The sequence below is a fragment of the Carcharodon carcharias genome, chromosome 7 (genome assembly GCF_017639515.1).
Source record: "Carcharodon carcharias isolate sCarCar2 chromosome 7, sCarCar2.pri, whole genome shotgun sequence".
Taxonomy (NCBI): Eukaryota; Metazoa; Chordata; class Chondrichthyes; order Lamniformes; family Lamnidae; genus Carcharodon; species Carcharodon carcharias.
This window is the reverse complement of record NC_054473.1, coordinates 117,181,205-117,207,493: the sequence shown is the minus strand read 5'-3', so window position 1 is coordinate 117,207,493 and position 26,289 is coordinate 117,181,205. Positions and strand designations below refer to the sequence as shown.

The 26,289-nt window shown below is 43.6% G+C and overlaps 1 protein-coding gene across 8 annotated transcripts in view; it reads left to right on the top strand.

The window, feature by feature from the left end:
• Window positions 1-26,289, top strand: part of ogfod1 (2-oxoglutarate and iron-dependent oxygenase domain containing 1) — a 39,210-nt gene that overhangs the window by 5,262 nt on the left and 7,659 nt on the right. For 7 of the 8 annotated variants that reach the window (XR_005943573.1, XR_005943574.1, XR_005943575.1 and 4 more), the window contains exons 2-9: window positions 1,496-1,644; window positions 2,584-2,630; window positions 7,340-7,440; window positions 12,311-12,427; window positions 13,297-13,388; window positions 14,267-14,395; window positions 17,182-17,295; window positions 25,044-25,123. Coding sequence is in view for 4 of the 8 variants with exons in the window: in XM_041192058.1 (XP_041047992.1) it covers window positions 1,496-1,644; window positions 2,584-2,630; window positions 7,340-7,440; window positions 12,311-12,427; window positions 13,297-13,388; window positions 14,267-14,395; window positions 17,182-17,295; window positions 25,044-25,123 (829 nt within the window). In the remaining 4 variants the exon portion in view is untranslated. The remainder of the gene's footprint in view (window positions 1-1,495; window positions 1,645-2,583; window positions 2,631-7,339; window positions 7,441-12,310; window positions 12,428-13,296; window positions 13,389-14,266; window positions 14,396-17,181; window positions 17,296-25,043; window positions 25,124-26,289) is intronic. The other variant, XM_041192059.1, reaches the window with a different exon arrangement.

Genomic DNA, 26,289 nt, shown 5'->3' with positions numbered 1-26,289 from the left:
AGCATTGCTTGTAGACTCTGGCTGCAGGATAATGATGCCTTCTGCAGACCCTTCTGCCTTGCACTTCCTGCTGGTCTTGCACCTCGTGTGGCTACGCCTCTCTTTCTACCGGTCACTCTCTGGGATGCTGCCTGCGGACACTAGCCCCCCTCTCCCTTCTGACCCCCTCCTTCTTCAGGGAGGTCCCTCCAGCAGAGTAGATAATCCCTGTTTGCTGGAATACAGATGTTACAGTGCCCTGAAGTATGCACATGGCAGAAAGCCTTTAAGAAAGCTTGTAAGCCAAGAAGTCCTCTAGAAAACCCAGGAAATGCAAATAACTGTCAGAAAAGCACCTAGAACTCTCACCTAAGCTCCAGCCTACTCACATAGCCACAGCACTGGTTGACTTTTACCCTGCCCTGGATTGAGTTTCACTTAAAAACGGGTGACTATCTGGCCGTGTCGCCCACTGACCGTAATATGGCGCAATGATGTCAGGACGTGCGCAGATGTGTTCTCGTGCGATTTCACACAAGGTCGGGTTGGCCACATGCCCAATCCTGCAATGTAAAATTCTGGATTGTGTTATACAAACTTAACAAGATTTCACTTTGCAGAGATGATTGGTTAGATAAAGGAATGCAATGAGATATATATAAGGATTTTCAGAAGCCATCTGATAAGATGTTTTGCAAAAAGGCTTGTTAAAAAACATAAGGCGTTTGACAAAGGAAATGCAGTGGTGCTTCAAAATCTAATGACGTGAATTCAAAGTTGGTTCCTGGACAGGAAACCTGGAGTTAGGGAAATGGATGTTGCCCATCGATACCTGCTTTGGAGGTTAGTGGCGCCTTCACAAGTGATAGGCTTTTTCCAGTGGAAGCTTTAAATCTTAAGGCACGCAAACAGAGGAAGCATTTATGGTGGATTTATGGTGCATTTGTGCATTAACTTTAGAGTTGCTGAGAAGCGGGCTCGACTTCACACTGTTGCTAAGGTTACATTAGGGTCAGGTGCTGATTTGACTTTGGAGTGAAATGATGTGTTGTTCTCCAGGGAGAGCAACCTCATTGGGCTTGGGTTATATAATTGATGTAACTCTAGTTTGGTGTGAAACCTGTGTTCATAAAGCACACAGGAAGTCTGTTAGACCTCTTAAACATATTTTAAACGCAAGCATATTTGATTTAAATGCAAATACATTGTGAATGCACTGACTTGCATAGTCGGTACACTCAAACACTACCGGCCAAAAGGAGAGCTCTGCACATATTGAACTCGTATCTGGCCAGGAGAATTCCAGTACAAACCAGGTAGCATAAATGAAAGAGTACTTAATCTGTATCCAGTGTAACAGTGTACAGATAATTCTTTTGGACTCTGACAATTCAACTTCCTTTTTATTTTTACAAAGATATGGAATGGTAAGGAAAATATTCCATGTCTGTGATTTATTGCAGCAGAAGTGCTCCTTGCCAAGGTATTAATAGTGCCTTTCCTCCTCCCTTTACAGAGAAGGGTCTGCTGGTGGGCATTCAGCCGTTTACACACTGTGTGATATCAAATTTTATCCAGAGTCAAACATTCCTGGAAGGGCTTAAGAATGAGCTTCTAAAGCTGAACTTTCATGAAAAATCGAATGATCTGTATAAATTCAAGCAGGTGAGAAACAGATTTTGCAAAGGGAAGGTTTGGGTGGCAAGAGCGCAAAAATTCCTACCTCTTTGTTATCTGTGCATCAATAAAATTGTTTGTTCCATTGTTTGTAGACTGTATTGAATAAAAGGACTTCATGTATCATGGTGCAACAGGTACTTTGGAGTGGTGTGGACTGAGGGGATTTCTGTACAGCAGATGGATCAGATACACCAGAAGCATGTAGGGCAAGAGAATCACTATGCAGCAGAGTGGAATGAGCACACTGGAGTCATAAAGTGAGATGAAAGAGGGAAAAAAATTAACTTACATTCATGCAATGCCTTTTCATAGCCTCAGAACGTCCCAAAGCTTTTCACTGCGGCTAAAGTACTTTTGAAATGTAGTCACTGTTGTAATATAGGAAGGTCTTTGTGCAGCAAAATTCTTGTAATGATATAGGTTGAGCTGATCCTAGCATAGCAAAATTCCTGGAATGATGTCAGGTGAGGTGATTCTTATGCAGCAGACATACTGGAATGCCAATGGTTGAGGTGACCTGATGTGAAAGAGCCTTTCCAGAATGATGTAGAACAAGCAAACTACTTGTTCAGTCTATCCACTTACACTGTAACTGAGAACTGTGATTGTACTAGGACAGGCCATAGGTTGCAGGCATCTTTTAATGTCTGAGTATTTACTAATATATTTAATAGAGACTGGGAAGAAAAAAACACAGCTATTGTGATGCCTGAAATATCAGTCCACAGCACTGGTGAGATGTGATTATGACTTTAAATATTCACACTGAGCTAACAGTGAGGTTCTAGATGTGAATATTCAGAACTAATTTAGGTTCTAGATGTAGGTAATCAAATGGAGCTAATAAGGGAAAGTTTCTAGATATATTTTCAGACAGAACTAATACATTGGATGTAAATATTATGTTTCTTTCCCTCTTGACAGTCTGATGACCTGCAGAAGAAGAAAGGATATCATATCTCAGCATTAAGGTGAGTTTCTGTGAACCCTTATCTTCTCTGAGCTTGCTCAGGACATAATTTGAACTGGATAATTGGACTGAAATGTGTTGTGTTTTCAGGCATGTTTCCCTTGTTGCAACATTAATTTTCAGTTGAGTGGTTTCCAGTATGCTTTGTGTATGTTCTGGGGACGAGTGAGAAAGTGAAGTTAACACTTCTGAGAGCAAATTGCTGCTGCACATTTGGGTGAAATGTAATAGAAATAAGCCATTTGGAAGATTCACTGTCAGAAAATAAAATATTTTAAGTAAATTTTTAAGCGAGCCATCTTGCTGCGCTGCAGCATATTTATTGTTGCTATCATTCAGTTTGTGGTTTTTGCAGGCTGACGTTTAATTCTATGCAAACTCTGGGAATCAGACACATTTTTTTCCTGCTTTTTTAAGGAAAGGTTTTCTCCTTTTGTTTGCTCTCTTGCACTAGGTACTTTTTCTGTCTCAGACTGATTAATTCAATCCTTCATCATCATGCTGGTTTGTATAACCCTTGCCCTCCGTGCTGTTAGTTTTAAAAAATTCTTTCGTGGGATGTGGGTTTTGCGAGCAAGGCCAGCATTTATTGCCCACCCCTAATTTCCCCTGAACTGAATGGTTTGCTGGGCCATTTTGGAGGGCATTTAAGAGTCAACACATTGCTGTGGGTCCGGAGTCACATGCAGGTCAGAGTGGTAATGATGACAAATTTCCTTCCCTCAAGGGCATTAGTGAACCAGAAACAAAAACAAAAATACCTGGAAAAACTCAGCAGGTCTGACAGCATCTGCAGAGAGGAATACAGTTAATGTTTCGACTCTTCGACATATGGCTATCCACCAGAAGATGTATTTTTACAACAATCGATGATAATTGTCACGGTCACAAAGTAGCTTTATATTCTAGTTTCATTAATTGAATTTAAATTCCACCAGCTGCTGTGATGGGATTTGAACCAATGTCCCCAGACCATTAGCCTGGGTCTCTGGATTATTAGCTCAGTGACATTGCTGCTATACCACTGCCCACCCTACTGTGTGATTGTGGCCCTTCATATATTTGACTGTGATCTCTGCAGAATGTTTGCTCACAGATCCTGAATCATATTTCCTTTATGAAACATTCACTGATGGCCAAGAAAACCTCTATTTTGAGGCAACCTCAGGCTCTCCTTTCTGCCTGAGAGCACCCACCTCTCCCAGTGGACCTGTCGGCCTTCCAAAGCTGCTGGCCCTCTGATTGGGCCTGCGGCCTCAGGAACACGCCTGCCATCATTACTTAGACAGCGCAGACAATGAGGAGGAGGATTCCTGATAGATCGCTGTGAACTATGCATTGCAGACCCATGAGGGGCTCAGGACCATTTCTGGGTCCTAACTCCTGAAAATAAACAATTAATAGACAATTTTGGCCATCATTTTGAGAAATTTTGACAGGAATGAGGGAAGCTGTCCAGTACATTCAATGATAGACCCTCTTCTCCATTTGTTCCCTCTTGATGCTTTCAGTGGCAATCTTTGTCCACTTCCTGGTCCCTTTCTGATACTTTCTGCAAGGAGGAGGTGTAGCACACAGAATCAGACAGAATGACAGAATCACAGTGCAGAAGAGCCCCTTCGGCCCATCGAGTCTGCACCAACACATGAGAAACACCTGACTTACCTACCTCATCCCATTTACCAGCACTTGGCCCATAGCCTTGAATGTTATGACGTGCCAAGTGCTCATCCAGGAACTTTTTAAAGGATGTGAGGCAACCCGCCTCCACCACCCTCCCAGGTAGTGCCTTCCAGACTGTCACCATCCTCTGGGTAAAAAATTTTTCCTCACATCCCCCCTAAACCTCCTGCCCCTCACCTTGAACCTATGCCCCTTGTGACTGACCCTTCAACTAAGGGGAACAGCTGCTCCCTATCCACCCTGTCCTTGCCCCTCATAATCTTGCATACCTCGATCAGGTCACCCCTTAGTCTTCTCTGCTCCAACGAAAACAACCCAAGTCTATCCAACCTCTCTTCATAACTTAAACGTTTCATCCCAGGCAACATTCTGGTGAATCTCCTCTGCACCCCCTCCAGTGCAATCACATCTTTCCTATAATGTGGCGACCAGAACTGCACACAGTACTCCAGCTGTGGCCTCACCAAGGTTCTCTACATTTCCAACATGACCTCTAAACTTTTGTAATCTATGCCTTGATTGATAAACGCAAGTGTCCCATATGGCTTTTTCACCACCCCGCTAATATGCCCCTCTGCCTTCAGAGATCTATGGACACACACGCCAAGGTCCCTTTGTTCCTCAGAACTTCCGGATGCCATGCCATTCATTGAATACTTCCTTGTCAATTACTCCTTCCAAAGTGTATCACCTCACACTTTTCAGGGTTAAATTCCATCTGCCACTTATCTGCCCATTTGACCATCCCGTCTATATCTTCCTGTAGCCCAAGACACTCAACCTCACTCTTAACCACCCAGCCAATCTTTGTGTCATCCGTGAACTTACTAATCCTAACCCCCACATAGTCATCTGTGTCGTTTATATAAATGACAAATAATAGGGGACCGAGCATGGGTCCCTGTGGTACACCACTGGACACTGGCTTCCAGTCACTAAAGCATCCTTCTGTCATCATCCTCTGCCTCCTATAACTAAGCCTATTTTGAATCCACCTTACCAAATTACCTTGTACCCCATGTGCCTTTGCCTTCTTTATAAGTCTCCCATGTGGGACCTTGACAAAGGCTTTGCTGAAATCCATATAAAGTACATCAACTGCACTACCCTCATCTACACACCTGGTCACCTCCTGAAAAAATTCAATCAAATTTGTTAGGCATGACCTCCCTCTGACAAAGCCATGCTGACTATCCCTGATCAAACCTTGCCTCTCCAAGTGGAGATAGATACTCTCCTTCTAATAGTTTCTCTACCACTGACATGAGACTCACTGGCCTGTAGTTCCCTGCTTGTCTCTACAGCCGTTCTTAAATAGCGGAACCACATTAGCTGTTCTGCAGTACTCTGGCACCTCTCTCATGGCCAGAGAGGAATTAAAAATTCGGGTCAGAGCTCCTGCGATCTCCTCCTTTGCCTCCCTCAGCCGTCTGGGACACAAATCATCTGGACCTGGAGATTTCTCCACTTTTAAGCCTGCCAAAAACTCCAATACCTTGTCACTCCCTATATCAATTTGCAGTCTCTCTCCTCAAGTTCGATACCTTCATCCTCATTCTCTTGGGTGAAGACGGATGTGAAGTATTCATTCAACACTCTCTAGTGATGTCCTCTGGCTCCACCCATAGATTGTCCCCTTGGTCCCTAATGGGCCCTACTCTTCTCTGGTTATCCTCTTCCCATTGATATACTTTTAGAATATCATAGGATTTTCCTTACCTTTACCAGCCAGAGCTTTCTCATATCCCCTTTTTGCTCTCCTACTTGCATTCTTAAGCTCCACCCTGCACTGTCTGTACTCCACTAATGCCTCTGCTGATTTGCTTCCCTTGTACCTGCTAAAAGCCTCTCTTTTCCTTCTCATCGTAACCTGATTATCTCTGGTCATCCATGGTTCTCTGGGCTTGTTATTCCTTCCTATCACCCTAGAAGGAACATGTTGAGCCCGTACCCTCCCCATTTCCTGTTTGAACACCCCCCACTGTTCCTCTGTAGATTTCCCCAAAAGTAACTGTTCCCAGTCTACCTTGGCTAGATCCTGCCTTATTTTACTAAAATTCACTCTCCCTCAATTCAAAACATTTTTTTGCAACTTGTCAATTTCTTTGTCCATAACAAACTTAAACCATACAATGTTGTCGCTATCACTAAAATGTTCGCCCACCACCACCTCAGCCACCTGTGTGGCTTCATTCCCCAGAACTTGGTCCAGCAATGCACTGTCCCTTGTTGGACCCTCTACATATTGACCTAAAAAGTTCTCCTGTACACATTTCAAGAAATCCACTCCATCCAAGCCCTTAACACTATGTCTATCCCAGTTAATGTTGAGAAAGTTGAAATCACCTAATATAATTAGCCTATTGTTATTGTTTTTACGCACCTCCACAAATTGTGCACATATTTGCTCCTCAATTTCCTGCTGACTATCTGGGGGCCTATAATAAACACACGATGTGATACTAGCTTCTGGTTAACTTAAGAATGTCAGGAAAGGGAGATGGCACAGTACAGTCAGCTGTGGCAAGATAAGGGACTTGTAGATAGTGTAGAATAGTTCTCTGACTAGCAGAGTAACTGTGCACATTGTCAATCACTTTATGAATTGTTCATTTTTGAAACTTTAGTTTTGTACATTAGGTTCACAAAAGTAACTGCCTTTTTAAAGGCGATAGTTAGTTTGACCATTTCGCACAACTTTCAGCCAGGGTTTGCTAGAATATATGTGCTGTAAAATTTTTACCCTTCACTTAAAGGGATGCCAGTCAGAAACTTGACTAAACTTAACATTTGCTGCACAGTATCCCTCTTTGAAAAAGGCACTGTGTTATCCTTCATTGAGGTGTCAGTATTAGTGTAAACCATTGTTCTCATTCGGTACTCGGTGAAGTAAAATACTTAATTCTAGATGGTATCTGCAGATCTCCTGTAGAATCTTTCTCTTCCAGTCAGTTTAATTTTTGTGGAATTAATGATCTAATTTTGTTTGTTTAAGATTCAGTCAGTCAGCCGTTTTTCTCTCTCCAGGAAGGCTCTCTTTGAAGACTTACGTACATGGTTGTCAGATATTGTTGGTATAAAACTGGAAAGCACAGTGGATTTATCCTGTGCTAAATATGAATACACAGGTATACAACATTAAGTACATAATGTTTTACACATTGGATATATTGCATGCGTACATTTTACTGGGGGTACAGTATGTATTGTATTACATTGATGTTATTGCGCATGTGATCACATTGGCACTTGTATCACACTGGAGCAATTGCATATGTGACATTTCACAAGCACTGCTGTAGGCACAGAGGACATTATAGCATAAACAATGTTAAACTGGAGATGATTCATCATCATGTCGCACTGGTAATGTCAGATACACTGGGAATATTGCACGTTTGGTGTACCAAAGCTGGTATACATGATAGATAATAGATGATAGTCTTATGGTATGCTCTGAGAATATTGCAGACAATTAATTAATTTGACTCAGCTCTAAGGATGGTCTATAATGTTATAATTTTTTTGCTAGTTTCAAATTTATTTTGGATGCTCTGTTTAATGTAGTAGATGTATTCAGAGAAAAGCAGAGTGTACATCTGATGCAGTTTTTGTGTTCCTGATGGCTATAAAGAACCAAATTGCAGAAGATTGAGAAAACTTGAGAAAGGGGCCTTTTTATACAGCGCCTTTTATGTCCTTCACAAATGTCACAAAATATTATACCTTGAAGTGTAGTGATTTTCTATGTATATAAATGTGATAGCTATTTTACATATGGCAGTGAGACGAACAACTGGCGAGTTTGTTTTTGGCGTTGATTGAATCGGAATAGCTGACCAGGGCACTGTGGGCACGCCATGCTTTGTTGTTCATGAAACATAGAACAGGGCATCTGTTTGAAGTTTTGTCAGAGGAATACTCTTTTAACAATACAACACTATTGATAGGTACACAGGAATATCAGCATGAATTATGTTAGAGTGTGACTTGTTCTTATCATGTAAACGAGAGGTGAAAGTGCTGCCAGGTAAGGTGAGCTGATGCTGATTTGGGTTAAGACTCTGTACTCTTTTAGCGAGATCTTGTGAAGGCTGATCAGGGATGTCTCAGAGTAGCTGCAGGGCATTCTGAAGGGGGAGAATGAACAGCCAGTGATCGTGGTACACATTGGTACAAACGATGTAGGTTTAAAAAAAGGGATGAGGTGCTAAAAGCAGAATATAGGGAGTTAGGAAGTAATTTGAAAAGTAGGACCTCAAAGGTAGTGATCACAGGATTACTACCAGTGCCTTGTGCTAGTCAGAGAAGAAATAGCAAGATGTATCAGGTGAACACGTGGCTGAAGAGTTGGTGTGAGGGGGAGGGTTTCAGATTCCTGGGACATTGGGACCGGTTCTGGGAGAGGTGGGACCAGTACAAACTGGACAGGTTACACCTGGGCAGCATCAGGACTGATGTCCTTGGGAGAATATTTGCTAGAGTGGTTGGGGAGAGTTTAAACTAAAATGGCAGGGGGGTGGGAATCTATGAAAGGAGTCAGAGGAGGGGGAATTAAGGACAAGAATAAAAGACAGAAAAGGGAATGAGAAAAGTGAGAAGCAGAGAAATCAAGGGCAAGAATCAAACAGGGCCTCAGCGAAAAATAGTGGGAACGGGACAAGTAATGTTAAAAAGACAAGCCTTAAAGCCTTGTGCCTTAACATGAGGAGCATTCGCAATAAAGTGGATGAATTAACTGCGCAAATAGATGTAAACAGGTATGATATAGTTGGGATTAGGGGGACATGGCTGCAGGGTGACCAGGGATGGGAACTGAACATCCAGGGATATTCAGTATTTAGGAAGGACAGACAAAAAGGAAAACGCAGTGGAGTTGCATTGCTAGTTAAAGAGGAAATTAACGCAATAGTGAGGAAAGATATTAGCTCCGACGATGTGGAATCTGTATGGGTAGAGCTGAGAAACACCAAGGGGCAAAAAATGTTAGTGGGGGTTGTCTATAGACCCCCAAACTGTTGCAGTGATGTTGGGAATGACATTAAACAGGAAATTAGAGATGTGTGCAATAAAGGAACATCTGTTATTATTGGTGACTTTAATCTGCCTATAGATTGGGCAAATCAAATTTGTAACAAAACTGTAGAGGAGGAATTCCTGGAGTGTATATGGAATAGTTTTCTGGACCAATACTTTGAGGAACCAACTAGAGAGCAGGCCATCCTAGACTGGGTATTGTGTAGTGAGAAAGGAATAATTGGCAATCTCGTTGTACAAGGCCCCTTGGGGATGACCGACCATAATATGATAGAATTTTTCATCAAGATGTAGAGTGATGTAGTTGATTCTGAGACTAGGGTCCTGAATCCTTAATAAAGGAAACTACAATGGTGTGAGACACAGTTGGCTATGATGGATGGTGAAATGTTACTTAAAGGGATAATGGTGAATTGGCAATGGCAAACATTCAAAGAGTGCATGGGTGAACTGCAACAATTGTTTATTCCTGTCTGGCACAAAAGTAAAACAGGAAAGGTAGCCAAAACATGGTTTACAAGGGAAATTAGAGCATCAGATCCAAAGAAGAGGCATACAAATTGGCCAGAAAAAACAACAGACCTGAGGATTGGGAGCAGCTTAGAATTCAGCAAAGGAGGACCATGGGATTGATTAAGAAGGGGAAAATAGAGTACGAGAGTAAGCTTGTGGGGAACACAAAAACTGACTGTAAAAGCTTCTATAGGTATGTGAAGAGAAAAAGATTGGTGAAGACAAATGTAGGTACTTTACAGTCAGAAACACGGGAATTTATAATGGGGGACAAGGAAATGGCTGACCAACTAAATACATACTTTGGGTTCTGTCTTCACAATCGAGGACACAAATAACATACCAGAAATGTTGGGGAACACAGGGTTTAGTGAGAGGGAGGAACTGAAAGAAATCAGCATTAGTAGGGAAATGGTGTTTGGAAAATTAATGCGATTGAAGGCTGATAAGTCCCCAGGGCCTGATAATCTTCATCCCAGAGTACTTAAGGAAGTGGCCCAAGAAATAGCGGTGGTCATCTTCTAAGATTCTATAGACTCTGGAACAGTTTCTATAGATTGGAGGGTAGCTAATGTAACGCCACTATTTAAAAAGGGAGGTAGAGAGAAAATAGGCAATTATAGATGAGTCAGCCTGATGTTGGTAGGGGGGGAAATTCTGGAGTCCTTTATTAAAGATTTAATGGCTGAGCGCTTGGAAAACAAAGGCAGAATCGGATAGAGCCAGCACGGATTTACGAGAGGGAAATCGTGCTTGACAAATCTACTGGAATTTTTCGAGGATGTATCTAGTAGAGTTGATGAGGGGGAGCCAGTGGATGTGGTTTATTTGGACTTTCAGAAGGCTTTCGACGAAGTCCCACATAAGAGATTAGCATGTAAAATTAAAGCGCATGGGATTGAGGGTAGCGTAGTGAGATGGATAGAAAACTGGTAGGCAGACAGGAAACAGAATAGGAATAAACGGGTCTTTTTCTGAATGGCATGCAGTGACTAGTGGGATACTGCAGGGATCGGTGCTGGGACCCCAGCTGTTCACAATATACATTATGATTTAGATGAGGGAACTAAATGTAATATCTTCAAATTTGCAGTTGACACAAAGCTGGGTAGGAGGGTGAGCAGTGAGGAGGATGCAGAGATGCTTCAGTGTGATTTGGACAAGCTGAGTGAGTGGGCAATGCATGGCAGATGCAGTATAATGTGGATAATTGTGAGGTTATCCACTTTGGTGGCAAAAACAGGAAGGCAGATTATTATCTGAATGGTTAGAAATTGAGAGAGGCAAATGTGCAATGAGACCTGGGTGTCCTTGCACACCAGTCGCTGAAGGTAAGCATGCAGGTGCAGCAGGCGGTAAAGAATGCAAATGGTATGTTGGCCTTCACAGCCAGAGGTTTCGAGTAAAGGAGCAGGGATGTCTTGCTGCAATTATGCAGGGCCTTGGTGGGACCACACCTGGAATATTTTGTGCAGTTTTGGTCACCTTATCTGAGGAAGGATGTACTTACTATAGAGGGAGTGCAATGAAGGTTTACCAGACTGATTCCTAGGATGGCGGGACTGACATATGAGGAGAGATTGAGTCAGTTAGGATTATTTTTGCTGGAGTTCAGAAGAATGAGGGGGGCCTCATAGAAACCTATAAAATTCTAACAGGACTAGACAGAGTAGATGCAGGCAGGATGTTCCTGATGGTGGGGGAGTCCAGAACCAGGGGTCACAGTCTGAGGATACGGGGTAGACCATTTAGGACTGAGATGAGGAGAAATTTCTTCATCCAGAGAATGGTGAGCCTGTGGAATTTGCTACCACAGAAAATAGTTGAGGCCAAAATATTGTATGTTTTCAAGAAGGAGTTAGATATAGCTGTTGGGGCGAAAGGGATCAAAGGATATGGGGAGAAAGCGAGAGCAGGCTATTGAGTCAGATGATCAGCCATTATCATAATGGCAGAGCAGTCTTGAAGGGCCAAATGGCCTACTCCTGCTCCTATTTTTTTTGTAAGAAGCATTCTTCACCCTGCCAATTGTGCTCCACAGGTGCTGACAACTGTCCATTGTTTTGCACAAAGCTTCTTCACATGAAATAGGATGTCTAGTATTAACAGGGTATTTGACCATGGAGCCATCACAGATGATTACAGACTGCTATCGCATGTGCACTCTGCAGCATGTGCCATTGAATTGGATGAGGACAATTTGTTGTAGTCTTCCTACAGCAATGATTGCTAAGATCAGCAAAGTCACTGCAGATCAGTGATGGAATCTAGAACTTTCCTGGCCTGTGTTGCTTGGTGTACAGGATGTTGGATGTTACTCACTAAGCCATCAGCAGAGCCCCAGAGGAATACATTTTTACAAAAATTCATAAGCACATCAGTCAAAATTGTTAAACTGAAAATGAAATGCTCAGGCTGTGCTGATATTTAAGTCTGATGCTGTTGCAGATGTGTTGCTCTGTCACGATGATGAGTTAGAAGGACGGAGAATAGCATTCATCCTGTATCTTGTTCCTGAGTGGAGAACAAGTGACGGTGGCACTTTGGACCTTTATGGTGCAGATGGTGAGTAGGATTAACTAAAGGTAATTGCATGTTCCAGCTTTAGCCCTGACTAATTAGTGCTTCCACCCGGGATTTGTTAATCTGACACTCAGCATAGTTGTAGACATCAGTTTTGTGTCAAACTTGAAGTCACAATTAATGACAATTGACATTATGAATATCCTGGTACAATGCTGGATACTGGGCATAACCATTGTGTTAACACAGTGCTTCCATGTACATGTTAGCACTGCGCCTTAATGCTGTTGGTAGGATTTTGGTGTTTACGGACAGCGAGGCTACAGCAGGGTAAATGGACCTTGCAGGCTTCAGTTTCTAATGGTGGAACTCAGAATTAAAATTACTATTGTGACAGGCCAAATTAAAATGAGGAAACATAGGCTGGTCATTATAAGTAAGGAGTCTCATGTGGAAAATTAGAATGCTGCTGTCTATTATGCATGGAATTGTGTCAAAAAACCTTTTTTTAGTTCTGGCCTTCTCCTATTAACCCAGCTGAGGTTTCAAAGATTAAGGTCTGCTCTTTTGAATGTCGGATGGGTGAAAAACTTGATGAGAACTCTGACAATGACTTGAAATCCAACTTGAATCTCAGTTCTGCATTGTGGCTGAAAATTTCCACTGCCTGATGCAGAACTAGATGATGCAGTGGGTTAGATTTCTTTTCTTTCACTTGCAATCTCTAGTCCAAGTTAAGGCAGATTTGGAAGTGGGGGATGGGTGGAGGCTTTAATTTGATGATTCTAATGTGAAGTGGGTGCAAAATTATATTGCCTTTTATAACTAGCAATTAAATAAAGTTACCCTGCATGCATGACCCTGGAAATTTAGATTTATGATTATGTAACTAAATTAATTGTCTTTTACAGAACATTATCAGCCTCAGCAAATCGCCAAGTCTCTAACTCCGTCATGGAACACATTAGTTTTCTTTGAGGTTTCCCCTGTGTCTCACCATCAGGTACTGACGTAACAAAATTCAGGATAAGCTGAGTGATAACAACTTGTGGCACATGAACGATGAAGTTATGCAGAATAATATAGAGACTATTTAGCTCTTGTTTCCGCTTATTTGGTCACGATGTTTTCTGTCAAGTGATCTGGCATTGCTAAGTTTTTTTGTATGTCCATAACATTATGACTGTGGGTTTTCCAATGTGAATCCCTCTTTACTTTTGTGAAAAAAGCGTGAATTAAGAATGATAGGCAGGTTTAGCTGCACCTGAGGCAGTCTGTATTGATCTGCATTTATGGACAGAGACACATCCTTTGCCTGGTAATAATTGTGTAGAACTGATGATGTAGGCTCTGGGTCCAGATGCAGAGCTGTGCCATCTGTTGCAAAGATGCTGAAGCTGAAGTCTAGCGTTTAGTGTTTGGAACTGCTAGTGGTTAACTGTGCACTCAAATGTGTTGCCTCTTTCAAGACATGTTGCAATTCTAACTTGGGGAAGGGGACCTTGGAGTGGAAAGCAGGGTTGCCCTTCTCACTTTCAGCTCCTTTTGCACCACCTCCACTTCAACCCCTGTTTAATGGCTGTTGGAGGTTACACCATTCCATTACTTGGCCCATTGGAACGCATCCATTCTGTAAATGGAACTGAAAAATTAGGTGGGATCTACACCTTATTCACTGGTTTGGTTTCTGTGCCTTGTAGCAGGGTATATTAGGAATTGCTATTGTTTTTTTCATTACAAGGTAAAGTTTGCTATTTATAAAAGCATTCATTGTTGAAATGTGATTTAATAAAGCAGCAAGTAACTTGTTCTCAGTGCAGTGCATAACATGTCTGACTGAATCCAATGCTTAATGCTGCTCTGCATATTTTACCTATCCAGGTTTCTGAAGTTCTGTCAGAGGGAAAGTGCCGCCTTTCTGTCAGCGGTTGGTTCCATGGGTCATCATTGGAGAGGCCACCTCGTTACATCGAATCTCTTTCTCCCCGACACCCACATATTGCAAGTGATGTAAGTTCAGATTCTACATCTTAGCCACAATCAGGACACTAAAGTTTCACCCTGATTAAAATAGCACGCTTTTGGGGATGGGAACTCAGTGCTGTTGTGGAATCTCGTATTACTATTTCACCTCCGAGACTTGGATTTCAATCCAGTACAAGACAGATGGGATGAGAAAGGTCTCCTCTTCAGCTGTTTAATATATGAAATGATCTTGGGCGTAAACCACTGTATCAACATACCCATCATTTGGCAATTGTCATTTGTTAGAAAGGCCTCAAAAGTGGCTGACATTGGAAATGGAAAATATCATAACTGATGTGGTAGGGGTTCATCTTCTGGGGCTGAGGTTTGTTGTTGGCCAGAGTACGGGAAGTTTTGCTCTGTGTCTAACCTGTGTTATACCTTATCTGTGAGTGCTTGATAACAACAATGGTTATCCAAACTGCTCAAATCAATGTAAAATTCGCCAAAAATATTTCTTACAAAATAAGGAACAAGCATAGGTCATTTATCCTCTTGAGCCTGGTCTGCCATTTCAATAATTCATAACAATAACAACAACAATTTGTATTTATATAGTATCTTTAATGTAATAAAATGTCCCCAGGTGCCCCTCATGGCCCTATATCACTTGGTACCCTTATCTAACAAAAACATATCCCTGTCTTTAAAATTCCAATTAACCCATCATCCACATCCTTTTGGTGGGGAGTTCCAGGATTCCACTATCCTTTGTGTGAAAAACTGCTCCCTGATTTCCTTGCTAAATAGACTAGCTCGAATTTTAAGGTTATGCCCCCAGCACACCCTGCACCCCCAACGCGATTCTTGATTTCCCTCACCAGAGGCGATACTAGCTCTGTATCAAACCTATTCAGTCCACTTAACATTTCAAGCATCTCAATTGGATCACCCTTCAATCTTGTATGCACTAGGGAATATAAGACATATTTATGCAACCTGTCCTCATAATTTAACCCTATATACCAGACAATCTTCTGGTGAATTGCAATGCAAGTTCCAATTTTTGAGCTTGTGATACAGCCTTATCCTGAGCTAGTAGGAATGTTTCAGATATGATTGAAGGGTGCTTGTTGATTTTTGCATTAAATTTATAATTTGAAGATTCACTGAGGATCTCCAACACATAAAGCTCTATTAAATACTATGTTTTACTATTTAATGTAACTCTTTTTGCTAACAAAGGAAATGGAATCCCTGTACCAGAGTTTTCCATGACTAAACAGTCTCCAACAACTGCATCCTAACCATTAGCTTTCTCACAGGTCTCTGCCTATACCATTCCGTGAGCTGCAACCAGCAACTGAGCGCAACGTGGTGTAGTATCCAACTTCCAATACAAAAAGCCATTGCATCATTGGCTGCAATTCCCCATGGCGAATTTTGTGGGGGGGTGCATTTAATTGGGCAGCAAGGTGATGGATGGGTGGGGACCCCTGGGTGGGTGGGGACCCGGTGGGGACCCCCTTCCTGTATCCACCTAGATTAAGTCTGTGGAGGGAAGGCTTGTGGCTGGTGTTCCTGCCTCTGCCACTTAAAGGCCTCATCCCACTGTTGCTGGATTGGATGTTTGTTCTGCCATTACACCGCACCCTACTCCTGGGGTGATCCAAAGCATTATTCTGGGTTTCTGTGATACTTGTCCAATGACAATACCACTATGCCACCACCCACTGCCAGTGGAATATTCTCCAACTGCCTGGATGAGTGCAGCTTCAACAACACAACAAGCTTGACACCATCCAGGACAAAGCAGCCCGTCTGATTGGCACCCCATCCACCAGCTCCAACATCCACTTCCTCCACCACCAATGCACGGTGGCAGCAGTGAATACCATCTAAAAGGTGCATTGCAGAAGCTCATCAAGACTCCTTGGGCAGCACCTTCCAAACCCATGACCTCTACCATCTAGAAGGACAAGGGCAGCAGATACATGGGAACACCACAACCTGGAAGTTCCCCCCCAAGCCACTCACCATCATGATTTGGAATATATCACCGTTCCTTCACTGTTGCTGGGTCAAAATCTTGGAACTCCCTCCCTAACAGCACTGTGAGTGTACCTACACCTCATGGACTGCAAGGGCTCAAGAAGCCAACTCACCACCACCTTCTCAAGGGCAATTAGGGATGGGCAATAAATGCTCGCCTAGCCAGCAAGGCCTACATCCCATAAATTAATTTTTTTAAAAAGAATGTGGTGCTAAAGCTAGGTTCTCACCGGCTGTCCAGCCGGTGGGTGGGACCCCGGTCATTTCCATTAAATCTAGTACATTCTTCCAATAACAAGATACAGTCTAATTATCAGATAATTAAAATACTTTTCATACCACATTGTCATTTTGCTGTGTTATTTAGTTGTTTTTAAGTGAGAACATTTCTGAAGTTAGCAGGAGGCTGTCATGTAGTGGCAGAAAGAACATCCAATAGCAAGAACTTCCATTCATATAGCACCTTTAACATAATAAAATGCTGCAAGGTGCTTCACAGGAACATTACAAAACAAAATTCAACCCTAAGCTGTATAATGAGATATTAAGACAAGTGATCAGGATCTCAGTCAAAGAGGGAGATTTTAAGAAACATCTTAATTGAAGAGGAACAGATAAGAGGGACAGAGAATTCCAAATCTTAGGATTAAATACCTAATTGGAACACAGAACCAGTGCTATGCTGGAACAGAGCAGGAAGCTGATGCTTTGGGATGATCTTAGTATTGCGGTGATACCAATTAGATGAAATATATTTGCTTCCTTTTGTTATGTTTCAGGAAGAAATTCTTTATGACTGGATCAATCCAACTTACCTGGATGTGTCAACTCAAGTTCATGTCCAGGATGAGTTTGAGGAGAAATCAGAGATACTTCTAAGGAACTTTTTCAAGGTGAAAACTCAGTCGAGATTAATTCGGTTGAAAGGCAAGAGCCCTTTAAAAAATGCTTGTGGAACATGAATAGGAAAATGGTGTGGTTCATTGGGAACTGCCAAGGGAAGGCCCATGAAGTTAATCCATTTCTTTGTACAAGTGTCAGCAGAGGTGTCCACTTCTATTCACTGCTGATATTTTTGTGATATGTTCCATATACAGATGTACTTCATGATAGTGGATTCAGCTCTAGTGAGGAAAGAGAGGGCATTTTTTGTTTAGGCTAAAAGCTGCCACTGGAGTCAGACATTGAAAAAAAAAGAAACATAGACACTGAAAGCTAGCTTGACATTTGGAAGCCATGTATCAAGGCAGACAGATTGTGATAGACATGATACTTAAAGGAGAAGAGTCCTGTTCCAGGGTTATAGGGTAGAATTCAGATTCTGTTTAGATTAAACTTAAAGACCCACCAACATAGAATAACATTCATTTCTTCTGATCATGCTAAACTCCTTAATAAAGAAGGATACCCGTTCCATCTCGTGGCAATTCAAAAAGTGGAAATATTCACAATACTCAAAATTTTTGCACAACTTAAACTAGTGCTCAGATGTATTTAAAGTGTCAGTCTTGGCTCACTCTTGGTACTCTCACCTGAGTCAGAAAGTTTCAAGACATACGCACATAATCTAGGCTCATAGTCCAGTGCAGTATTAATGGAGCTTTGCAGTCTGCAGAGATACAATCTTACAGATGAGACATTAAATCAAGGGCCCATCTTCCTGGTCAATTGAATGCAAGAAGAACAGAGGAATTCTCTTGATTAAAAAAACAAAAACAGAATTACCTGGAAAAACTCAGCAGGTCTGGCAGCATCGGCGGAGAAGAAAAGAGTTGATGTTTCGAGTCCTCATGACCCTTCGACAGAACTAGGAAAATCCCAGGAAGGGGTGAAATATAAGCTGGTTTAAGGTGGTGGGGGGGTGGGGTTGGGTGGGGGGAGAGAAGTGGAGGGGGGGTGGTGTGGTTGTAGGCAAAAGCAGTGATAGAGGCAGATCATCAAAAGATGTCACAGACAGCAGAACAAAAGAACACATAGGTGTCAAAGTTGGTGATATTATCTAAATGAATGTGCTAATTAAGAATGGATGGTAGGGCACTCAAGGTATAGCTCTAGTGGGGGTGGGGGGAGCATAAAAGATCTAAAAATATTTTTAAATAATGGAAATAGGTGGGAAAAAGAAAAATCTATATAATTTATTGGAAAAAACAAAAGGAAGAGGGAAAAAACAGAAAGGGGGTGGGGATGGAGGGGGGAGGTCAAGACCTAAAGTTGTTGAATTCAATATTCAGTCCGGAAGGCTGTAAATAGCCTAGTCGGTAGATGAGGTGTTGTTCCTCCAGTTTGCGTTGGGCTTCACTGGAACAATGCAGCAAGCCAAGGACAGACATGTGGGCAAGAGAGCAGGGTGGAGTGTTGAAATGGCAAGCGACAGGGAAGTTTGGATCATTCTTGCGGACAGACCGCAGGTGTTCTGCAAAGCAGTTGCCCAGTTTACGTTTGGTCTCTCCTGTAGAGGAGCCTGCATTGGGTGCAACGAATGCAGTAGACTAAGTTGGGGGAAATGCAAGTGAAATGTTGCTTCACTTGAAAGGAGTGTTTGGGCCCTTGGACGGTGAGGAGAGTGGAAGTGAAGGGGCAGGTGTTACATCTTTTGCGTGGGCATGGGGTGGTGCCATAGGTGGGGGTTGGGGAGTAGGGGGTGATGGAGGAGTGGACCAGGAGGGAACGATCCGTACGGAATGCCGACAGTGGGGGTGAAGGGAAGATGTGTTTGGTAGTGGCATCATGCTGGAGTTGACGGAAATGGCGGAGGATGATCCTTTGAATGCAGAGGCTGGTGGGGTGATAAGTGAGGACAAGGGGGACCCTATCATGTTTCTGGGAGGGAGGAGAAGGCATGAGGGCGGATGCGCGGGAGATGGGCCAGACACCGTTGAGGGCCCTGTCAACGACCGTGGGTGGAAAACCTCGGTTAAGGAAGAAGGAGGACATGTCAGGGGAACCGTCTTTGAAGGTAGCATCATCGGAACAGATGCGACGGAGGCGAAGGAACTGAGAGAATGGGATGGAGTCCTTACAGGAAGCGGGATGTGAGGAGCTGTAGTCAAGGTAGCTGTGGGAGTCGGTAGGCTTGTAATGGATATTGGTTTACAGTCTATCACCAGAGATTGAGACAGCGAGGTCAAGGAAGGGAAGTGAAGTGTCAGAGATGGACCATGTGAAAATGATGGAGGGATGGAGATTGGAAGCAAAATTAATAAATTTTACCAAGTCCTGACGAGAGCACGAAGCAGCACCAAAATAATCATCGATGTACCGGAGAAAGATTTGTGGAAGGGGGCCGGAGTAGGACTGGAAAAAGGAATGTTCCACATACCCCATAAAGTGACAGGCATAGCTGGGGCCCATGCGGGTACCCATAGCCACACCTTTTATTTGTAGGAAATGAGAGGAGTTGAAGGAGAAATTATTCAGTGTGAGAACAAGTTCAGCCAGACGGAGGAGAGTAGTAGTGGATGGGGATTGTCTGGGCCTCTGTTCGAGGAGGAAGCTAAGGGCCCTCAGACCATCCTGGTGGGGGATGGAGGTGTAGAGGGATTGGACGTCCATGGTGAAGAGGAAGCGGTTGGGGCCAGGGAACTGGAAATTGTTGATGTGACGTAAGGTCTCAGAGGAATCACGGATGTAGGTGGGGAGGGACTGGACAAAGGGAGAGAGAAGGGAGTCAAGATAACGAGAAATGAGTTCTGTGGGGCAGGAGCAAGCTGATACGATCAGTCTACCAGGGCAGTTCTGTTTGTGGATTTTGGGTAGGTGGTAGAAGCGGGCCGTCCGAGGTTGGGCGACTATCAGGTTGGAAGCTGTGGGAGGAAGATCCCCAGAGGAGATGAGGTCAGTGACAGTCCTGGAAACAATGGCTTGATGTTCAGTGGTGGGGTCATGGTCCAGGGAGAGGTAGGAGGAAGTGTCTGTGAGTTGATGCTCAGCCTCCGCGAGGTAGAGGTCAGTGTGCCAGACAACAACAGCACCACCTTGATCTTTTCATTGAGAACTGTTGGTGCAGCATTAGTTGTCTCAATTTCTCTGCTCCTCTCACCCATTGTAATCTCTCTCTTGCTGCACTTACTGCACTCCATTCTCTCAGGTCCAACCCTGACATCGTCATCAAACCCGCTGACAAGGGTGGTGCTGTTGTTGTCTGGCGCACTGACCTCTACCTCACGGAGGCTGAGCGTCAACTCACAGACACTTCCTCCTACCTCTCCCTGGACCATGACCCCACCACTGAAAATCAAGCCATTGTTTCCAGGACTGTCACTGACCTCATCTCCTCTGGGGATCTTCCTCCTACAGCTTCCAACCTGATAGTCGCCCAACCTCGGACGGCCCGCTTCTACCTCTTACCCAAAATCCACAAACAGAACTGTCCCGGTAGACTGATCGTGTCAGCTTGCTCCTGCCCCACAGAACTCATTTCTCGTTATCTTGACTCCCTTCTCTCTCCCCTTGTCCAGTCCCTTCCCACCTACATCCGTGATTCCTCTGACACCTTACGTTACATCAACAATTTCCAGTTCCCTGGCCCCAACCGCTTCCTCTTCACCATGGACGTCCAATCCCTCTACACCTCCATCCCCCACCAGGATGGTCTGAGGGCCCTTAGCTTCTTCCTCGAACAGAGGCCCGAACAATCCCCATCCACTACTACTCTCCTCCGTCTGGCTGAACTTGTTCTCACACTGAACAATTTCTCCTTCAACTCCTCTCACTTCCTCCAAGTAAAAGGTGTGGCAATGGGTACCCGCATGGGCCCCAGCTATGCCTGTCTCTTTATGGGGTATGTGGAACATTCCTTGTTCCAGTCCTACTCCGGCCCCCTTCCACAAATCTTTTTCCGGTACATCGATGATTACTTTGTTGCTGCTTCGTGCTCTCGTCAGGACTTGGAAAAATTTATTAATTTTGCTTCCAATCTCCACCCCTCCATCATTTTCACGTGGTCCATCTCTGACACTTCACTTCCCTTCCTTGACCTCGCTGTCTCAATCTCTGGTGATAGACTGTCCACCAATATCAATTACAAGCCTACCGACTCCCACAGCTACCTTGACTACAGCTCCTCACACCCCGCTTCCTGTAAGGACTCCATCCCATTCTCTCAGTTCCTTTGCCTCCATCGCATCTGTTCTGATGATGCTACCTTCAAAAACAGTTCCTCTGACATGTCCTCCTTCTTCCTAAACCGAGGTATTCCACCCACGGTCATTGACAGGGCCCTCAACGGTGTCTGACCCATCTCCCGCGCATCCGCCCTCATGCCTTCTCCTCCCTCCCAGAAACATGATAGGGTCCCCTTTGTCCTCACTTATCACCCCACCAGCCTCTGCATTCAAAGGATCATCCTCCGCCATTTCCGCCAACTCCAGCATGATGCCATTACCAAACACATCTTCTCTTCACCCCCACTGTCGGCATTCCGTAGGGATCGTTCCCTCCTGGTCCACTCCTCCATCACCCCCTACTCCCCAACCCCCACCTATGGCACCACCCCATGCCCACGCAAAAGATGTAACACCTGCCCCTTCACTTCCACTCTCCTCACCGTCCAAGGGCCCAAACACTCCTTTCAAGTGAAGCAACATTTCACTTGCATTTCCCCCAACTTCTTCTACTGCATTCGTTGCTCCCAATGCAGTCTCCTCTACATTGGAGAGACCAAACGTAAACTGGGCGACCGCTTTGCAGAACACCTGCGGTCTGTCCGCAAGAATGACCCAAACCTCCCTGTCGCTTGCCATTTCAACACTCCACCCTGCTCTCTTGCCCACATGTCTGTCCTTGGCTTGCTGCATTGTTCCAGTGAAGCCCAACGCAAACTGGAGGAACAACATCTCATCTTCCGACTAGGCACTTTACAGCCTTCCGGACTGAATATTGAATTCAACAACTTTAGGTCTTGACCTCCCCCATCCATCCCCACCCCCTTTCTGTTTTTTCCCCCTTCCTTTTGTTTTTTTCCAATAAATTATATAGATTTTTCTTTTTCCCACCTATTTCCATTATTTAAAAATATTTTTAGATCTTTTATGCTCCCCCCACCCCCACTAGAGCTATACCTTGAGTGCCCTACCATCCATTCTTAATTAGCACATTCGTTTAGATAATATTACCAACTTTGACACCTATGTGTTTTTTTGTTCTGCTGTCTGCGACATCTTTTGATGATCTGCTTCTATCACTGCTTTTGCCCACAACCACACCACCCTCCTCCACTTCTCTCCCCCCACCACCTTAAACCAGCTTATATTTCACCCCTTCCTGGGATTTGCCTAGTTCTATCGAAGGGTTGTGGGGACTCGAAATGTCAACTCTTTTCTTCTTCGCCGATGCTGCCAGACCTGCTGAGTTTTTCCAGGTAATTCTGTTTTTGTTTTGTATTTCCAGCATCCGCAGTTTTTTGTTTTTTGTTTTAATTCTCTTGACAACCCTGGCTAAAATTTATCCATTAACCAGCACTACAAGGCGGATTATCTTGTCATTACCTCATTGGTGTTTCTGGGAGCTTGCTGTGTGCAAATTGGCTGCCAAGTTTCACTTCATAACAATGAGTACAATTCAAAAGTACTTCATTGGTTGAAAAGCACTTTGGGACTTTCTGAGATGATGAAAGGCACTGTATACGAAAGTTCTCCTAAATAACCTGATTCCCAGAGGTGGAAGAACAGGCAAAATCATAACCAGCACATTGAGCAGTTTGCTACACTTCTAACAAAGATGACACTTTAAAAAGGTTTCTGTTCTTTGAGTTTGTTATTAATTTAATACTGTTATAGACACCTTGTCAGTATAGTGCCATCAAGAACTCCTGTAAGTGGCCTGATCATCTTAATTTTCAGGAGCTTAGCATGATCGTTGGTTAACTGTTAGTCCTGGACTATGCATTAGAGGCTAGTTTTAGGTTGTAATTTGTTTTCTGCTTGTGAAAACTCCTGAAACGATTGCCTGAGAAATTTGTGTTGGTATCCTTCCATTTACGAGTGATGGACATACAGCAAACAATCCATTTAAGTCGAGTGTCTTCATTTGGCACACCTTTGCTCATGACTATGAAGCCCAATCCTTAAGAGGCAAGGGTTCTGACCCAAGCGCTGTACGTCAAGCTGCCAAGTGACATTGTAGAATGTTGTTTTTAGTGTTGGCGCTTGTTGCCAAGCTGCTGTAGCTAGTGGTCATTGTGATGGTACATGCTAGCCCACAGTAGGTATTGCCAATCCTATCTTTCACTAGCTATTGACTCCTAGATGCAATAGCCGATGTTTAAAGTCTTCATGTCATGCTTGATGCGGAGACTTGGATGGCCCATGAGTTGTCTGGCTTTGGCCACCCCATTGTACAGAAGGTCCTTGGATTTGCGACCGTCTTTCATCCTGCGGACGTGTTCGATCCATCGAAGCTACCTCTGTTCAAATAGTGTCAACACACTCAGAGCTCTGCCTCTGAGAGGACTGTTGCATTCATGATTTTGCCGCTGACAGTCAAGATGGAAATTATTGACCTTATTTTCCTGGTAACCATAAGTCACTTGTGCTTCACAGGTGCTGAGAACATAGGCTTTATAAGCTTTTGGCTTTGTCTGAAGGGTCAGCTTGGTGTTATCCCATGCATGTTTTGTGAGTTGGCCAAAAGTGATAGCTGCTTTCCCTATGAGTGTATTGCGCTCTGCACCAAGGAACAGATTGCCTGTCACTGTGGATCCAAGTTAGCAGAATTTGCTAACCACTTCCAGTGGGTTTTTATTTTGTGTGATCAGGGGCGGAGATACAATATCTTGTCCCATGACCACGGCTTTCTTCATGCTTATAGTCAGGGAGAACAAGTTACAGGTGTGGGAGAGGCAGTCCATGAGTCTTGGTAGATGAGTTTCTGTGTGGGCGACCAGTGCAGCATCATCAGTGTAGAGGAGTTTCCTGATCAGGTACAATTTGTTTTTGCCTTTTCTTTCAGTCTTGATAGATTATAGATTACCATCTGACCTAGTTGCAAGTGGACTGCTTTCGTAACTGGAGGGAAGACATGTAGAAGAAGATGTGGTGGCTAGGACACAGCCCTGTTTCACTCCATTCTTTACTCTGCCTAAAACCATGCCACACAGAAACAGGTGCTGGTAAAAATCCAAACTGTATCATTGGCTTCGTACTAAAAGGTTAGAAAAATCTGGTTAGATCTTAGCAAGAAACATGGAAACCTAATAGTTTGTCTTGCATCTTGTGGTGCTTGACTTATGTTACATTAAACCTTTTAGTGAACGGGCTGCTATAGCTTTTTATACATCAGCTTATGTCATGCTTGTACAGAACTTGTCGCTGAGACTTGAAGCTGCACTGTAGTAGGAGCACATTATTCCTCTTACCTGTAAAGGGTGCAGACTTAGCATCAAGGCACATGTTACATGGTCCCATATTGGAGTGATTTTTTTTTATTTGATGTGTACTGTACATGCAAGGGAGCTGACACCAAGATGTATGTGAGCCATATAGCTATGTAATATGCATTCAGTTGATACCAACAAATAAAAGAGCTGTGCACTATTAGATGGAGTAAATGGTTTGTTTCTATCTGCCATACAAATTGACTTAGCTTTGCTGTGTTGGCATTCCAGAGTGCAACCATAACACTAACATTTCCTCTAATTACGCAGAAAGAAAAGTTTGAGATGGTTTGTGAGGCTTTACACAGCTCAGATATTAAATGGGAGAGAAGAGGACCTGCCAACAAGAGGTAGGTGGTTCTCCGAACTCAGAAGATTGGAGCCTATGGATATTAGAACTGTGGAGTGATTAAAGGCACAGTTAACCGACTGTATGCATCATGAGGTCGCAACTGCAGCGAAGATGCAGCAGGGAATACATTATGCTAAAAAATCCAGGAAGTCTAAACCTGGAACCAGAAGAGAATGGCAATGCAGATGACACAAAGATTGGGCGGATGACACAAAGATTGGCCGGGTGGTTAACAGTGTCTTGGGCTACAGGAAGATATTGACGGGATGGTCAAATGGGCTGATAAGTGGCAGATGGAATTTAACCCTGAAAAGTGTGAGGTGATACACTTTGGAAGGAGTAATTTGACAAGGAAGTATTCAATGAACGGCATGGCACTAGGAAGTTTTGGGGAACAAAGGGACCTTGGCGTGTGTGTCCATAGATCTCTGAAGGCAGAGAGGCATGTTAGTGGGGTGGTGAAAAAGGCATATGGACACTTACGTATATCAATCGAGGCATAGATTACAAAAGTAGAGAGGTCATATTGGAGTTGTATAGAACCTTGGTGAGGCCACAGCTGGAGTACTGTGTGCAGTTCTGGTCGCCACATTATAGGAAGGATGTGATTGCACTGGAGAGGTTGCAGAGGAGATTCACCAGGATGTTGCCTGGGATGAAACATTTAAGTTATGAAGAGAGGTTGGATAGACTTGGGTTGTTTTTGTTGGAGCAGAGAAGACTGAGGGGGCGACCTGATCGAGGTGTACAAGATTATGAGGGGCAAGGACAGGGTGGATAGGGAGCAGCTGTTCCCCTTAGTTGAAGGGTCAGTCACAAGGGGGCATAAGTTCAAGATGAGGGGCAGGAGGTTTAGGGGGATATGAGGAAAACTTTTTTACCCAGAGGGTGGTGACGGTTTGCAATGCACTGCTTGGGAGGGTGGTGGAGGCGGGTTGCCTCACATCCTTTAAAAAGTATCTGGATGAGCACTTGGCACATCATAACATTCAAGGCTATGGGCCAAGCACTGGTAAATGGGATTCGGTAGGTAGGTCAGGTGTTTCTCACGTGTCGGTGCAGACTCAATGGGCCAAAGGGTCTCTTCTGCACTATGATTCTGTGGTTCTGTGATTCTGTGAATGTCACAACACTTTCTTGTTTTAGGGAAACAAAGCTATTATT